Here is an 18493-nt window from a genome sequence, read left to right on the forward strand (position 1 = left end):
AGCATGCTCAGGAAAACAAGCATCAATGCTATTCGCTCATCACTAATCTTAGACAATCTGTATGGTGTGAAGTACCACCTGTACAGCAAGCTTTCTGGCGTTCTCCAAGTGATTGGTGCATTTAGAGTGTGTCTCTATCATTGAGAAGGACGTCCGCCACTGACCTGGGGTGATCCCGCATTGTAGATAAGTCTCCCATTTATGGAGATGCGAGTTCAGAGAGGGAAATGTCTCCTCCAACATATGGTTGTAGCTTAAGGACAACGCTCTTATTTGCCGCGTTGGGGCGAGGAGCATTGCATATAATTTGGAGGGTTGTGAAAACATTATATCCTTTTTTCCTTGTAAGAAATGTCTTACTTGTAGGTATTTATAATGATCTCTATGCGGAAGGAGATACCTCTCCCTGATCGTAGAGAAGGATAACAATATTCCTTCCTCATACATATCCCCAACCAACAGGATTCCCAGGGATTTTCAGTTACAAATCTGGAGGTCCGGGATACACATCTCCAAAGTCTCTATGGGGGCTTCAGAGAGCGTCAGTTTAATAGTATGCAATTTATTGGTCAGAATGCGCCACACTCCCAGTGCCGCTTCCACTGTTGGTGGCAGGTACAATTTTTTATCATCGCCGGGATTAGGCCCGGTAATGATATATGAATAAAAAACGATGCAACGTTTGGGGACTTTATAGGATGTTTCTCAATTTCTATCCAATGTCTGTCATCCTTATCATTCCACATCAACCTCTTGTTCAAATATGGCTGCCCTATATCACCTCACCACTGAGGGACAGCCCAGTCCTCCTTTTTTATTGGCATATATAGTATATCTGCTTTAACTCTGCTGTTTTTCCTGTCGTATGTATTTTAATATGATTCTTTGTAATGCTTTGAGTATTTTCAACGGGACTGTGATATGGAGGTTGCGGAATACGTACAGTATCTGGGGGATTATGAACATTTTTAAGGACGCTATTCTTCCTAGCCAGGACATGTCGTGTTGTCTCATGCACAGTATGTCGCCTTTGACCTTCTGTCTAAGAGCTTCATAATTTAGTGAGAGCATTCTATCTATACTGAGGGAGCGAAGCGGATTCCGAGATATTTCATGTTTTCATTATGCCACTTAAAGGGGTACTTGGTTTTAAGATTTACAGGGTGTGGGATAGAGAGTGTTAAATTCAGAACTTGGCATTTAGGGATATTCAGTTTATAGAATGATACTTGGGTAAAGGAGTCTATCACTTCCATTATGCTATTGAGCGACTCTTCGGGATTAATAAGGGATAAAATAATGTTGTCCGCGAATAGCCTGATTTTGTGCTCTACCTCAGGGTTCACCAACTCCAGTCCTCAAGGCCCACCAACAGATCATGTTTTCAGGATTTCCTTTGTATTGTACAGGTGAAGCAATTATCACCTGAGCAATACTAAGGAAATCCTGAAAACATGATCTGTTGGTGGGCCTTGAGGACTGGAGTTGGGGAACCCTGCTCTACATTACCAATTTTAATACCAGCTATCCCAGGGTGTGATCTGATTTTTTTTCCACTAAGGGTTCGATTATTAATGCAAATATTAGGGGAGAGAGCGGGCACCCCTTACTCGTTCCATTAGTGATATCAAATGTATCTGACATCATTCCAGAAATAAAAACCGAGGCTGACGGATTAGACTATAGAGGGGTGATCGCTTGGAGTATATTACCGTCAAACCCAAATTTGGACATCACTTCGAACAAAAACCCCCAATGCACCAGATCGAACGCCTTTTCGGCATCTAAAGAGAGGAGCATAGAAGGGGTCCGCCTCTATCCGGCTACATAGATGATATCAATCATCCTCCTCGTACCATCCAGGGTCTGTCTAGACTTAACAAACCCCACTTGATCTTTATGCACTAAGGCCGGGATTATTTCTGAGATCCTATTAGCTAGGATTTTCGAATAAATTTTAAGGTCTGTATTCAATAAAGAAATTGGCCTAAAATTGACTGTACGATCAGGGATTTTTCCTGGTTTGGGGATGGGTATAATTGTTGCCTGAATCATCTATTTTGGAATTATCCCGGTTTGCTTAAAATTTTGGAAAATTGATGTCACGTGAGGGATTAGTATATCTTGGAATGTTTTGAAGTATTCACTCGTTAAACCGCCAGGGCCGGGGGACTTGTTGTTTTTAATTCCTTTAATTGTTTGCTGTATTTCTCCTTGGGATATTGGTTGATTCAATATGTGTAATGTGTCTTCCGGTATTTTAGGAAGTTTGACGCTCTCTAAGAACTGATTTATTAGTTGGGGTTGTGGTATTGTGATATTTTCCTATAGAATATAGAGGGGGGAATAGTATTGTGAGAAGGTGTTAGCAATTTCCTTAGGGTCATATATTATATTTATTGGTCGTCCTGTATGTGGGATAATCTTTGGTCATTTTGGCTTTAATTTTGTTGGCTAAAATTTTGCCCACTTTGTTTCCCTGCCAATAATATTTGGCTTTGCTTCTCCGTAGATTGGACTCGTATTTGTATTGGAGCAATTGGTATAATTCATACCTTAGTTCCTGTAATTTTTGAAGAATTGCGTTTGTGGGGCTATGTTTGTGTGTCTCTTCTAGTGTGGCTATATTTTGATTAGTTTCCTCTATTTGGCGTAGTCTTGCTTTTTTATTGTGGGACGCTATTTGGAGCAGTTTACCCCGGATGTAGGCCTTGTGAGTGCACCATCCTGTAGATACGGACACATCAGGTGTGTTATTAATTGTGAAATATTCTGATAATGCTTCCTGTAATTAAGTAGTTATTTACTCTCCATGGGGAATATGTCGGATAGTTGTATCCCTCTGTAATTTGACAGGTGATGTTCCCTATCGTGGCCTTATGGATGTCCTGTAATAACCATTTATCTGTGACCATTAGGTCAATTCTGGAGTAAGCTCTATGGGAATGCGAGTAGAAGGTGTAAACCCACTCGGAGGCATGCAGAACCCGCCATACATCATAGAGTTCTTCCGCTAGGAGGGTCTGAGAGAGTGATCGGGTATTTTCTTTCTTTTGAGGAAGTACCGATTTATCAATGTTTTGACAGGGGGTGATGTTAAAGTACCCACAGACTAACAAGACACCTTTTTACCCTTTGAAATGAGATCTGCTTGGAGTTAGGGGCATAAATAGAGACAATTGTATAGGTCTTGTTGTTTATGGTGCAGACTAGGATGACGTATCTGCCCTCGTTGTCCACTACGCCGGTGATTAGCTGGCTGGCGACTGTGTTCTTTATCGCGATTACTACTTTTCTTTTTCTGTCAATTGCATGGGAATGAAAGACATCTTGAAAATGTCTTCTGCAATCTATGGGCGTCAATGCTATTTAGGTGGGTTTCCTGAACACACAATACATCTGCTTTTTAGGAATTGGGCCTCTTTCCATAACAGGGATCTTTTGAACAGACAATTCAGACCTTTTACATTAATGCTGGAAATGTGAAGAACCATGTACAGATTACAGATAAAATCTATGTTTCACCACTAGACAATTAGGAAAAAATCGGGGAATAACAAAAAACGTTTAATTTCGTGAAAAAACTGTAACCATTTCAAAAATAGAGTTTGGTTCTAAGTGAACCTCCTGAATATGCTCCGCTATTCAGTATATAGTGGTGGTGGGGGGTGAAGAGAAACAAAAAACTCTCCTCTCGTGCCTCTGGAGACCATGGTGAAAAAATAGTCTTGTAACCTCTTCTCTTGTTCATATCCACTCCTTCATCAGGGTGGGCGGCACCTTCTTCAGCGGGGAGCTGGTATCCTCTTCCACTGTTGCCAGTGACCACTTCTGCAGTAGAGTCTTGGCCTCTTGGTGGAAGTCAGGACCTGCGTGGCTCCATTTTTGGTGACGATCTGCTTCACAGGGTAGCCCCACTTGTACGCGATCTTGATGTCCCGTATTATCTTGGTGGCTGTGGAGAATTCCCGCGTTCTGTTCAGGGTGATGGCGGAGATGTCAGTGAACACCAGGATGCTCTTGAACCTCTCCCGGAGTTCCGGTCCGTTCGCCGTAGCTTTGCTAATGGCTTCTTTAAAGTGGTAAAAATGAAGCCTGGCAATTACATCTCTGGGTGCAGAGGCGGGGGCGCTTTTAGATTTGGGGATCCTGTGTGCTCTGTCTATTAGATCTCGCTGTTCCGCCTTGGGGACTAGTGCGGTGAAAAAATCTGTTAGGAACTCCTTCAACGCGTCCGCAGCAATGCTTTCTGGTATCCCCCTGAAGCGCAGATTGTTGCGCCTGGAGCGGTCCTCCAGGTCCACCAGCTTCAGTTTTAGGGAGGTGATCTCCTCATTTGTCTCATTGTGAGTGTCCACTAACTGGTTGTGGGCTGTGGTGAATTCTTCCAGCTTCTCAATATGGGCTGTTCTGTCCCCTATGTGCCCAATGTCTTTCTGTAGTGCAGTGAAGGCTGAGGTAATGTCACTATGTATAGCCTGCTTTAGATCTCCTAGCAGGGACTTTAGTGTGGCCTCAGTGATGGGGGTGGAGGGGTGCCCTCTGTCAGGTGCAGTTGCATATACTTGCGGTTTGTTGCTCTGGTTCTCCGGGCTCCTGCGTGAAGAGCTGCCCGATCACTCCTGTGCCTGCTCCGCTGCACTTGTGCCACTCTCCGGTGAGGTATGACCCGGTGTCAGAAGATCAGACCCCCCCTGAGTGCTCCACACTGCCGCTGTCCGCATGGTGAGTGCTGCAGCGGCCATCTTGGATTTTCCCAGACTGGTATCCTTCCTGGCACTGCTCCCCTGATCCTCGTGATGCGCCCCATCGGTGCCCGGACACCTCCTGAGGCCATGGTGAGTAAAATTGCGGGATTTCCCGCCGGCTGCTGTGAGCCGCTGTAGTCTGCTGGGGCACGGAGCTAGCGTTCCTTGCGCCTGCTGAGCTCCTCTTCCGGACACGCCCATCTGTTTATGGCCTAAGGATTTTAAGGCTGTGTGCCCACGTAGCGATTTTTAAGCGTTTTTGTCGCGATTTTCGGCGAGAAAACGCAGCGAAAATGTTTAAAAATCGTGTACAGAACGCCCCCCATGCATTCCTATGGCATTCCGCACATTCTGTGCTAATGCTGCGCTTTTTTCCGCGGCGGAATCGCATTGTGGAAAAAATCGCAGCATGCTCATTCTTTTGTGCGGAATCGCAAAGAATTGCCGCGATTCCGCACCCGTAGGAATGCATGAGAATCGCTTACTTCCCGCATGTGGCTATGCCCACCATGCGGGAAGTTAAGCGTCTCATGTGCGGTTGGTACCCACGGTGTGGAGGAGAGCAGACTGTCCTCCAGGCCCTGGGTACCATACCCCTGTAAAAAAAAGAATAAAAAATAAAAAATCGGGGTATATTTACCTTCCGGCGTCCCGCGCTGCTATCCCGGCCTAGCGTTCCCAGTAATGCCTTGCGGCACGGTCCAGTGATGACGTAGTCTCGCGAGATCGCTATAGCAATGCGAGACTACGTCATCACAGGTCTCGCAAGGCATTACTGGGAACGCTGAGGCCCGGGAATGCAGCGCGGGACGCCGGAAGGTAAATATACACCGATTTTTTTTATTTTTTTTTAGCATTTTAACATTCTATCTTTTACTATTGATGCCGCATAGGCGGCCTCAATAGTAAAAACCTGGTTACACTTGTCAAACACTATGTTTGACGAGTGTGACCAACCTGTCAATCACTTTCCAAGCGATGCTTCAAATCGCTTGGAAAGTGCTTGAATATCGCACACGAAAATCGCGATCATAATCGCGGTAAAATCGCGCGGGAAAAAAACGCGCAATTTCTGGGAAGGAGTCCGGTTTTTGGTGTGCGTTTTAACACGCACCGTGGGCACATAGCCTAAATATTATTACTAAATCCTGTACACCGGACTTCTAACATGATCAAGAAGTGTCTACTCAAAAAAAGAATAAAATGACAGTTTAATTAGAATAGAAAGAACACCATGAGCACAACTCAAGATGGTGCTAAGGTTAGGTTCCCAAACCGTTAAAGCAACAAATATGAACCTAGCACTCAACTTAAAGGTATTTGTAAGGCGGTTTATTGTAGTTCACGAAAAAAGACGTTTCGGTCAATGTGACCTTCTTCAGTTACTACAAGGGTAAATATAATTACAAAACAAAACGTCATATAAATCAGAAAAAATAACAAAGGAAAAAACAAAACAAAAGGAAAACAGAAGTATATACATACATACATACATACTACAATAAACCACCTTACAAATACCTTTAAGTTGAGTGCTAGGTTCATATTTGTTAGTTTAATTAGAATGACTCAAGTTAAAACACAAAACATGTGAAAAAATAAATGTTGGTTACTCAAACCAAACAGCATGAGCATGGAGAGATCAGCAAAAAAGGAACACACAAAAATGCCCAGAGAGCTGACAACCAGGTACCAGAGAAGTCTATTACTGCACTATAGTACTCAAACAGAATACATAATTCTAATCACTGTACAATTCTAACACCTGTGGATATACTGTGATATTGCACTAAACAGGCACACATAATGGGCAGGAATAATTTCTTATTCATATGTAGTAAAGTGCATATGCATAGTAAAAGTGCAGCGTTTGTACTAATCAACACAGGGAAACAGATTCTACAACAAGACATGAATGCAATCCCAAATGCAGATCATCCCATAATCCATTCCCTGGAACCATGTTTCCAATAAGACTTCACATAATCAGGCAAAAATTAGCCCATAATCCATACATATTACCTGAGCTGGTGTTCCCCAAGTCCGACGCGCGTTTCGCAAGTGATCTTTAGACTCTAAGGTAAAGTATGGGCTTTTTTGGACTAGAGCATTAATTAGCATTCACGAGTCCACCTCTGTGATTGTTATATATTTGTTGGGTCCTGACCTGATTTTGATCGCTATACTAATCTTGGTGTAGTAGCCCTGTCTGATAGTGGTTCTGGTAATGTAGTCTTCTAGTGATGGTAGTGCTGTATTCATGTACTGATGGTGGTTCTGGTGTTGCATTCATGTACTAATGGTGGTTCTGGTGTTGCATTCATGTACTAATGGTGGTTCTGGTGTTGCATTCATGTACTAATGGTGGTTCTGATACTGTATACATGTACTGAAAGTGGTTCTGGTGCTGTATTGACATTGATTCAAATATTGATGATGGGTCTGTGGCTCCATTTATGTACCGATGGTGGTTCTGATGCTGTATTCATATACTGATCGTAGTAGTTCTGATGATGTATTTGTTTAAACATGGTGGCTCTGGTGCTATGTTCATGCACTGATGATAGTTCTCATGCTGTAGTAATCTAGATGTAGTACATGGATAATGTAAAGAATAAAATGTGTGTGTATACCATGGTCCGCTCCATAGACATTGCACACATGCACGTCTCTGCTCCGTATGCACTCATGGCTCTGCTCTGTACGCGTTATACACACAGCTCCACTCCGTACACACGCGGCTCTGCTACATCCCCCCTGTAAACCCCTCCTGACCCCACACAGAAACTTCCCCTCATCCAGCACCATGACAACCAGCACAGCAGAGTCCTGCATACACTGAGGCCTCTGATCATGTGACCCCTGACTCCTCCCCTCCTGTGACCTCATCCCAGGTCCTGTGCGCACAGAGCAGCCATATATGTGGTGTGCGGCTCTGCAGGTGGAGGTAGGTGCTGGACATTCCCCATTACTGGGTGGGGGGGACATTAACACCTTCAGTACAGGCCATGATTATATACCAAAAAGCGGGTGTCATCTTTATTTTTATCGGTGCATTCTGGGATACGTATGATGTCTTCATTAATCCTTTCCTAACATAAGAGATAATAGTTTGTCTAATTAGGGCTAGGTTACCGCACTTACACATAGGGGTATGATCATGTGGGCAGAGGAGCTCTTATTCGGCACTGTGGCTGCGCTTCTCTGGTAGCCGAGCTCCTGCAGTAACAGCCATAGCCGGTGCCATCAATAGTGACGCAACATTGACGTGGTTGTGAGCGGGATGGCTCGCTGCGCCACGTTCCATGTTTTGTAACTTTTCTTACACAGAAGTGACTGGTCCCTTCTACCGCCTGGTATTTTATCAACGGAATTTAAAAAAAAAGAAATTAAAAGGCCACGAAGATGTCAGAAAAGATTCAAAATTACCACCAGCATTTTTCGGAAGTGTTTTCACCTCCTTAGGCTATGTTTGCACGCTGCAGAAAATTTCCTCTGCGAATTTGGTTACAAATTTGCAATGACAGAATCCAAAAATCCAATGGCGCTCCTTCCCTTCCAAGCTCTGTCGTGTGCCCAAACACTGGTTTTCACCACATATGTGGTTTGTCGCTGTCAGGAGAAATTACGTAACAAATTGTGGGGTCAATTTTCAACTGTGTTCCTTGAGAAAATGAAAAATTTTGGGACAAAACAACATTTTAGTTTTAAAATTTTTTTATTTTTTATTCAATTAATTCCAAAATTGCATTAAAGGGGTATTCCCATCTCCAAGATCCCATCCTATTATATAGTAGGCGTAATAATGATAATGTTGGAACATGCCTCCAATTAGAAATGTAGTACAGTTTTTCTGATTAGCTATGTCTCTTTCCACATGTACAAGCTTTGCAGGACCTTAGGTAGCCATGGTTACGACCACCAGCAACTAGCTAACTAACTGTCGTCATATCAGTGGTTGTAACTAGTGATGAGCGAGTATGCTCATTGCTCGCGTTTTCCCAAGCATGCTCAGGTGATCTCCGAGTATTTGGAAGTGCTTGGAGATTTAGTTTCTGTCACCACAGCTGCATGATTTGCGGCTACATGACAGCCTGAATACATGAGGGAATTCCCTAACAAACATGTTAGATATATCTATATCTATCTATAGATATATCCATAGAAATATCCACAGATATATCTGTAGACATATCCATAGATATATCTATAGATCCATATCCATCTATAGATATATCCGTAGATATATCAATATATATATATCTTTTGATATATCTATGGATAGATATAGATAGATAAATAATAGCAAGGCCGATGTTTATTAATGAACAATGTGTTTAATTTTGTAAAAAAAAAGGGGGAAAAATGGCGTGGGATCCCGTGCAATTTTCTGCGCCAGAGAGGGAAACCCGACGGCCGGAGGCCAATATTCGTAGCCTGGGAAGGGGGTAATACCCATGGCCCCTTCCCAGGCTATGAATATCAACCCGCAGCTGTCTGCGTAGCCTTTACTGGCTACTAAAATAGGGGGACCCCCCCCAAAAAAATGACGTGGGGTCCCCCTATATTTTATAGCCAGAAAGGCTACGCAGACTGTACAATGCGCCAATTCTGGCACTTAGCCCCTCTCTTCCCATTGCCATAACAATGTCACACAATCCTCAGGAGAGCCTGTACAGACACCTTTGAAACGGTGGTGGCTTTGAAGGTGATTATAAGTGTTATTATTTTACCAGAGGAAAACATAATGATTGAGAAGGAGTTGTCCATGTAGTGGACAACCCTTTTAAGGTAAAAATTGGGCCTTGCCTTCTTTACCTTTAGCTGGCTTCCACAGTGCTAGTTTGCACCAGGTTATTAAGACTAAGCTGCAAAAAGAAGACTTGAAGATCCTCCAAAAAATTGAAAAAAAAGAAGAAAAAAGGCAGAGATGTTTACCTGCCCAGACCTCCAAACACATGCACTGACAGGTGCTAAAATGCTGAATAGGCAGTCACTCACAACCTGCCAATCCATGGAGGGGGTGGTTGTTTGGCATAGTAAGGCACAAAAGAGGTCTGTATCACACACAAGTGCTACAGAGCATCTGGCTTACAGCCTATTGGTGACGCCCATACTATTAGATTAGGCGGGCTGCCCAGTGCTATCCAAAATGCATCCCAGGTGAACAGACACCACAGTTTACAGAGCAAAATGGGCCCAAATGCACCCTGAAAAATAAAGTTCAAAAAACACATACAAAAATATGTGAGGTATTAGTTGATATTATGGCCAAAATATGCAAGCTCGCAACCCACGTCACGGGTCCTCACACTTGCAAGTCCTATCACTAAGCAGCAAAAAGAGGACTTGAAGATCCTCTAAAAAATTGAAAAAACAGCAGAAAAAGGGCAAAGATGTTTACCTGCCCAGGCCTCCCAACAAATGCACTAACAGGATGCAGTGGACCCATTTAACACAGGTGCAAAAATGCTGATGAGAAAACCAGGTTACTACCGTAGCCTGGCAAGTACTTCAGATATCATTATCTGAAGCATTTTAAGGTTCGCTCAGGCACCCATGTATGTCTGAGTATTCAGGAGGCATAGTACCTTATAAAATGTGCTTTTGTAGGAGTCGCCTCACATTCTACTAGAATCTGCTAGGTGTATAATTAACTTCAACTCTAGTATGCTTCATTGCTACAAACTCTACTTGTAAGCTTAGACTTGTGTATCCTGTTGAAATGGTATTTAGAACTCTTATGACAAGCCACAAGCTAAACCCTCATTTTTGCGATCAAGTGTTAGTCACACTATTCGGACTGCCAGCAAATTCTTAAATTTATATTAACTCTGCTATTAACCTTTAGCACCATTGGGTGCTCTTCTCACTTTACTTTGTGCAAGCAAGGCCTCTGGTTATATTTGTCTCTGCGTTCAAGTACTGTTGTGACTAAGTGCAAGCTATAGCTTTATCTCTGCTATCAGGTGTAATTCATACCTGATTCTCTGCAAGCAAGTTCCTGATTATTTACTTCTCTGTTATTAACCAATTGCAAGTTTCTGATTGCATACATCTTTCCAACTATATGCCTGCTTCAGATTGCCATGTCTATATCTACAGTTCCTGTGTATATCCTCCCTTCTGACTGTACTTCATCTGGTTTGCCTGCTCTGTTTCTTTGTTTTTTTTATCCTGGATACCCTGCTGTCCTGGCCTTTGCTCATCCATGTGCCACCCAGGAAGAGCTGCTTTGCTGCACCTTCACCTCTGGTCTGTACTGCTCAACCTGACCTACAGCATAGAAATTTCACCTCACCAAGTGAGCCCCTAGCAGGTAGAAGGATAACTTGCTCATATTGTTTTTCCCCAATTGAGCAGGGGGTGCACTTCAAGTGCTGATGCAGTGCCATAGTGCCTAGTCTATTTGAGACAGGATGTCAATGAGTTATTTTTCTCCTGCAGAGCCTGCACACTGCATAGGATTAATTAGAAAGAATTCCCACACCTAAGATACCACCACCATGACCAGATCTTTCAGTTGCTGTTAAGCCTCCATCATCAACAGTTGTGGCACCATTTACTCCTGACATGACCTCAGAATAAGCAGATCTGTTTCCAAAAGATATTTAGTCCGGATAGCAGCTACCCTCTTTAGTGTCAATACCACCACCCTTCTTCGGTAATGACAATATATCTTCATCACTTAGATTTTATAACATGGCTTGTCCACATCTATCATTATTCCTATCAGTATTCCTAACGACTGAACGTTGCCTCAGTGTAGGAAATGTTCTGACCACGCTAACTCTAGCCCAATTCCCACCTGTAAAGTTGCCACAGCCACCTTGGCTTCCACTGCCAGTTACCCAGCACCATGTATGCGTGCTATGTCTTAGGGGACTAAGGGGAAGAACAGAGGGAGCTGTCATTGACGGAATTGAAAGTTCACTGTGAAAAAGATTAATGTTTATGGCAGTGTCATAGGAGGACTATGTAGAGCACTAACTCCAAATGGTAGTTCGAATGTCAGAGTTAGCATCATCCTGATACAAATGATGTGACATATATTCCATGACATGCTCCTCATTAATGCACTGGCAGAGGCAAATGGTGCCAGTAGTGCTGCTGCCTCTGTGGCTCCCACATCCTTAGTACTGTATGGATTTTTGTTCTTTAAATTGCTATATCTGTTGCCATTGTCACTTTTTCATTGACCTTAAGGTTTTACAACACTGTAATTAAATCTTGTCAATCTTTTCAACCCCAATTATTCCCTCTTTAGAAACGACTTCGGAAGAAATGCTAGGTCAGAAGTTATATGTCCAAAAAGTCAGCAACTGCAATAGGCAGCTATCTTGGTGTGGTGTGTACAGATATGAAATTTGACTAGTAAATCGGGTGTGAAAAAAAATGTTTGTGACATGTACAACACTTTAGTTTCAGCCGATTCTCTAGGTACGGAATACAAAAGCTCAGTACAATCACTCACTTGCGACAAGTACACTATCTCTAAGTGACACAGTATTGGCTTGCAGCTTTCTAGTGCATGAAGATTTTAGTAAAAATGTGTAATTAAAAAACAGCAGGAATAGCTGTCAGTCCACGTAAAATATTGTATATCACTGATTAACCATGCTAGTACTGCTGGTGGTACCTCTCCTATCTCTCTCTTCTCTTATCAACTGAATCTCTATGATGGTTGTAGACTACTACACTCATCTTCAGTGCTACATTCATACAACACACACTGTCTGGAGTATTTGTCCAATGACTTTCTCACCCTAGCTTTATTGCTGTGGGCTCTGATACTGTATATTCTCACTATCCTAAATTGATCTAAAAGGGCTACTGTATTCCCTTTCCTTAAATGTGTAAAATGGTAGCGAGCATTTTTGGAACGATTTGTAAGAGACGAATCTCAAATTGTTCAAATTCGCTGGGTCTTGCAAATTTCTTAACATTTGATTTTATTGAATTGATTCACTCATCTCTACTGTAATGTTTCTGGCCAGACGGCCTAAGATTTTCTTTTGTACGGATACGTGACTTGTTTACCAACCACCTGATCCAGAAGATTGCAATCACATGAGTTAATTTTGCCATGTTGCCAGAATATGAACTTAAAATACATATTGGAATTATACTGTAAACTTTATTATGTTTTAAAGGAAGCAAGATGGTGACATGTTGAGGGGTAGACATGTAGTATGAGTGAAAGAAGAGCAGTTTGCAGTGTAGGATAGTTCTGGTTAGCAATCCCCTATCTTTTTTTACGCAGGAATAACAACTATATTTCCTGATTAAGAATTTGAAACACATATCCCACTTTAAGTATCTTTCCACCATTCTTGGTAAAGTTTAATTGGATTTTTCTACCCAAATCCTAAACATTCTCTATTAAACAGAACTGCTTTGCAGTCTTTAAAAAAATCCTAAATCTGGTTTAAAACCAATGGATTCAGATGGAATCCTATTTTTTTTCAAAAGAGTTTCCAATATTATTTCCAGAAGTTGTATTTTTTACAAGGGATCTTTATGGTGTTACATTTTCTCACCTTCTCTCCCATTCAGGTCTCTACAATATTGAAGCCTCTCAGTTAAGATCTTCTATATAAGAGAATTTTGCTGATTGACCCATTAATGATGGATAAGGACAAGATGGCGGAGAGGATATTAGACCTCACCCTAGAGATCCTCTTCCGTCTTACTGGAGAGGTGAGAGAATCTGATGATGTCACGTTACATCACACTTATCTATGAGAATAACAGATGGACAGAACTGGAGAGGTGAGGACTCTGGAAATGTCTGTAGTGAGGTTTATTAATGTGTCTCTCCATAACCAGGATTACACAGTAGTGAAGAAGACCTCTAGTGAGCGCTGTCAGGCCCCTGTGTCTGAGGGATGGGGAATACCCCTGAGCCCAATCACGGGGCCTCCACCTCACCCCCTGATACATGAGGACATCAATGACCAGAAGATCCTAGAACTCACCTACAAGATGATTGAGCTGCTGACTGGAGAGGTGACACTGCTGGGAATGCTGGGACATTATACAGTAACGCTATGAAGGGTTTGGGAGATGACTGTATCATTGTATGTGTTAGGTTCCTATAAGGTGTCAGGATGTTGCCGTCTATTTCTCCTTGGAGGAGTGGGAGTATTTAGAAGGACACAAAGATCTGTACAATGACGTCGTGATGGAGATTCCCCAGCCCTTCACATCACCAGGTAATAGACAGGACTAAATACACACGGCCTATAATTATCTGTATGTAAAGAATGGATTCAGTCCCTGTATGTGTTTCCTCCAGTTCTATCCAGTAAAAGGACAACACCAGAGAGATGTCCCCGTCCTCTTCTTCCACAAGACTGTAAACAAGAAGATCCCGATGTTCCTCAGGATCATCAGGTAGATGGAGAAAAAATGTAATGAAATCTCCCCTATGATGTGTAGAAGGCTGTGAGGTCTTGTGTTCAGTTTCATTTTATGCACCTCTATTAGACACTGAAAGGCCAAATTATTAGACACACCGGTCTTTTCTGTATAGAGGCCAAGCTTGCTGTTGATAAAGTTCAGTGTGAATTCATATTAGATTGTGAAAATTGAGTGATCTCAGCGACATCTATGCTAGATTACACGGGGTCTGTATTTCAAAAGCTGCCAACATTGTGGAGTTTTACATGTAATGGTGTAAATAGAATGCAAAGAATGCTGTGATTGAAGAAAAGTCCAATAAAAGGGGATGCTGTGGCTGTACTCTACTTGTTGATGAAATAAGTCTGTGGAGATCTCTATCTGGATACAACACTGATGCTTTGACTTATGTGTTCAAATTTCACAGCTCTACATTTCTTAGCATGTCTAACAGCAGACGACCATCTTGAGGGGCAGTGTGTTAGGCGCTGGGATTCTCCCGCTGCACAGGGTAGATCCCAAGCTTCGTCAGCCTCTGCAGTCTCCCTTTCTGCTCCAGCCGCAGTGGAGGCTGCTCAGCAAAGACAGCGGTCTCAGCGTCTTGCTCAGACTCATGCTGTGCGCTTGATTACTTCTGGCTCTATAGCCAAAGCTATAGTAACTAGCAACAGGCAGTGGCAAAGAGACGTTCCAGAGGTTAAGTCCGGAAATCTCCCTACTGAGCATGCTCATGAGGTGGCGACGTCTCATTGGTGGTCAGTCGTCAGCTGCTCGAGTGACGTGGCAATTTCGGATTGGTCCAAGAGCAAGGTCCTGTCTGACTGAACTTGAACAGGAATGTATAAAGGGAACCCTGGAGCGCGCGTCGGCACTCTAAGATCATTTGTGTTTGGTATGTTGGTGGATACGTTACCACCCTGTGTGCACGTGTGTCTAGACAGGCAGTGTAGGGTGGAAACTTCCGCTTGGCTCAGCATCTGACTCCGGGCGTCCTAAGTCGCATGTGCAGATTGCACACCGAGTGTCAGAGCAAGCGCAACCACCAGCTTAGACTTTCCTGCGTGGTAGCTATAGGGACCCCAATTAGCATCATTATCTCTATACACTTGTGAAGCCTATCAGGGTATAGGCTTGAATGATCTCTTGTTGTACCACTCTGTGGAGCCACCGAGCAGGTACTTGGCACTCTTTCCACACGGAGTGACTCTTAACTCCGAGTGTTTACGGTGCTCGCACGCAGCATCGTTCCGCCATTGTTTACTAGCTGCGGTTCCTCCATCACCACACGGTGGACCCCGGGTTGCGATCGCACCTTCTAATAATTTACAGTATATTTGGTGCGATCCGCAAACTCTAACACAGTGCTGTCCAAGTAGAAATGCATCTCCAGTAGGAAAAAGCTCAAGAATGATATCACTGAGGAATATAAGGTTTGGTCAGATTAGTTAATTTTTGCACCTTGCTGATGGAAGAGTGAGAATTTTGTACAGTCAGCATGAATCGATGAACACCCCATTATGGACATGACCAGTTCAGGCTGGTGGAGGTGGAGTAGAGTTTGGGGAGAATGTTTTTTTTTGTTTTTGTTCTTTTTTTTTTAGAAATAGCAAGTTTGTTTTTTTTTTTTTTTGAAACATCATTTTTATTGATTTTGTAATGAAGTTGAATATTACAAGTTATAAACATTGCATTGAATTGTTACAAAGAGCATATTTAAACATGCTTATCACCTAACCCTGAATAGAAGCAAAAATAAACTTAACAAATATAAAATTATCAAACCCCCATACGTCCACATTTTCATAGATCACATTGACTGAGATCAGACACCTTATCTCCAGCTCCACCTTATCCTCCATATAGCTCATATAACACATTTCAGTTTACCCAGATTACCACTCAAATCCTCTAATAGATACCAATCCGAATCCACAAAGGCGCTCATTAAGTCTTGAATTTCTCTGGTGGTCAGTGACGTTTCTATAAACACTCTCCATTTTTTAAAAAAAATGTTTTCGTCATTTTCTCTTTATTTCTTTCTGTTTCTCTTTTTTCCAAAAATAAGACCGATGTTAAACCTTCCTTGATCTTTTTTATCCCTGGGAGTGTTGTAGCTAGCCAGTGTTCCAGAATTAGACGTTTTGTCAACATTGCAATGGTGTGAAACAAGTCATGTGGCCGTCCCCCTCTTGTTTTACCCGTCGTAAAGTGAAACAGCCAACACAATGGATCTACTTCTACCCATATCCCACAGATCTTCAGATACATTTCCTGGACTTTTAACCAGAGTTCTTGTGTCCTTGGTCATGACCACAATCCATGTTCTGTGTCTGTTTTGGGCATTGTACATTTTGGGCAACTTGTCTGCCTATCAGGACTCTGCGGAGTCGGAGGTATATTGAAGCCACATATTGTTTTATGCATTATTCTGAACTGACTATCTCTCCATTGTTTATTGATGATATGCTTTCTTACCAATTCCCAGCCCCGCAGAATCTTATGCTCAAGTTCTTCATCATGTATATGTTTTTCCCATTTGTGAAATATTTTGCCCTTCCCTGAAGGGCGTAATATGTCCCTCAGCATCCCATATATTGAGGTGATAGATATTTCTCCAATGTCTTTGGTAACCAAGTCCTCCCATATTTCTGAATCGATTTCCTTCCTCACATCCTGAAGGAGGTTTAATACATAATGCTTTAAATGACTATATAACATCAAATGAAATCTCGGCAGCTCAAATTTGTCTATCACTTCCAATCCCGTCAACCAGCGGCCTTCTTGTAGATGTAGTGAGTCCCCTAACGTCTGTATACCTTTCCCCAACCACTCTGTGTAGAATTTATTTTCTCTTCCTAATCTAAAGGCAGGAAATGCCCAAGGATTCAGGTGTTTCGACGCTCTCCACAACATTTTTAGTTTTTTTCTTACTGCCTTCCATGTGGCAATGGTATCTTTACATATTACCGAATATTTAATGTTTGGCGGTATGTGTGACAGCGGCGTATGTAGCAGCGCCCTCATGTCCCACAAACCACAAAATTCCGTTTCCAATTCGTAGTCAGTATATCGCCCCGTTTTTTAAATCCAGTCTATTACATTGCTCATTACATACAATGAATTACATCCCCTAATATTTGGCAATCCCACTCCCCCTCCCTCCTTTGTGTGCATTAGAGTTCTTATAGCCAATCTCGCTCTTTTACCCCTCCAGATGAATTTAGAAAAGGCCTTGTTTAATCTGAGAACATCTGCGTGACGAATTAACATTGGGATAGTTTGCATTGGGTACAGTAATCTCGCAAAGCTTGTCATCTTGATTAGGTGGCAGCGACCCAGCAGCGAGAGGGGTAGATTTCCCCACCTCCCCAACTCCTTCTCTATTTTGTCTATGATAGGCTTATAATTGAGATCATAAATCTGTTTCGGCGTTCTCCCCAAATAAATTCCCAAGTACTTTATAGATGTTGTCGCTTTCGGGATACCCATTATATTACTCTCCTGGCCACGTTTTACTTCACTCCTCATGAACAGAATCTCACATTTAGACTTATTTAAATGAAAGCCCGAGAATTTTCAAAACTTTTCCATTTCAAGCAGCAGCATAGGGAGATCTTCTCTGGGTTGTTCATGAACAGAATTATGTCATCTGCAAATAGGGCACTCTTGACTGTCTCATTTCCCACCTTTATCCCTTTGTAGGAATTGCAATCACTTAAATATCTCGACATAAGTTCTATCGCCAAATTAAACAGTAAGGGGGACAGCGGGCACCCCTGCCTCGTTCCCTTTTTCAGCTCGAAGGCATCTGAGAGAAACCCCGGCGTGTATACCATTGCTTTGGGATTCTGATATAGTACCGCCAAAAATTGTCTAAACGGACCTACCAGATTTATTTTATCCAACACTTGACCCAGCCATGGCCACCTTACATTATCGAACGCTTTTTCTGCGTTCAGTGTGACCATAGCTGAATCCTCTCCCTTATCCAAATGCTTCCCTCTAATCTTGTCTAGCAATAACATGGCTTTCCTTATATTAGTAACGGCTGATCTTCCCTTCACAAAACCTGTTTGTTGCTTTGATATCAATCTAGGCAGTATCCTAGCCAGCCTGTCTGCCATTATTTTTGAGAGAAGTTTAACATCTTGATTTATTAATGATATCAGTCTATATCCCGAAGGGTGTTCCAAATCCTTCCCTCCCTTCGGCAGAAGCTTTATGTAGGCCGTATTCATCCCTTCTGACATAGGTTCCCCTTGCAAAATGTGATTATATAAATCTTTAAGCGTGGGAACTATTTTCTCACTCAGCGCCTTATAAAATGAACCATTAAATCCATC

At 42.4% G+C, this 18493-nt stretch overlaps 1 protein-coding gene across 1 annotated transcript in view; it reads left to right on the forward strand.

Annotated features, from left to right (window-relative positions):
• Positions 1 to 18493, forward strand: part of LOC141051171 (uncharacterized) — a 218882-nt gene that overhangs the window by 117725 nt on the left and 82664 nt on the right. The window contains 5 exon segments of the mRNA XM_073548036.1: positions 4170 to 4346; positions 4443 to 4458; positions 13584 to 13757; positions 13840 to 13963; positions 14047 to 14144. Coding sequence (XP_073404137.1) covers positions 4170 to 4346; positions 4443 to 4458; positions 13584 to 13757; positions 13840 to 13963; positions 14047 to 14144 — 589 coding nt within the window.

This window comes from Dendrobates tinctorius, unplaced genomic scaffold (genome assembly GCF_039654945.1).
Source record: "Dendrobates tinctorius isolate UK_male_01 unplaced genomic scaffold, ASM3965494v1 ptg000155l, whole genome shotgun sequence".
NCBI classification, from domain to species: Eukaryota; Metazoa; Chordata; class Amphibia; order Anura; family Dendrobatidae; genus Dendrobates; species Dendrobates tinctorius.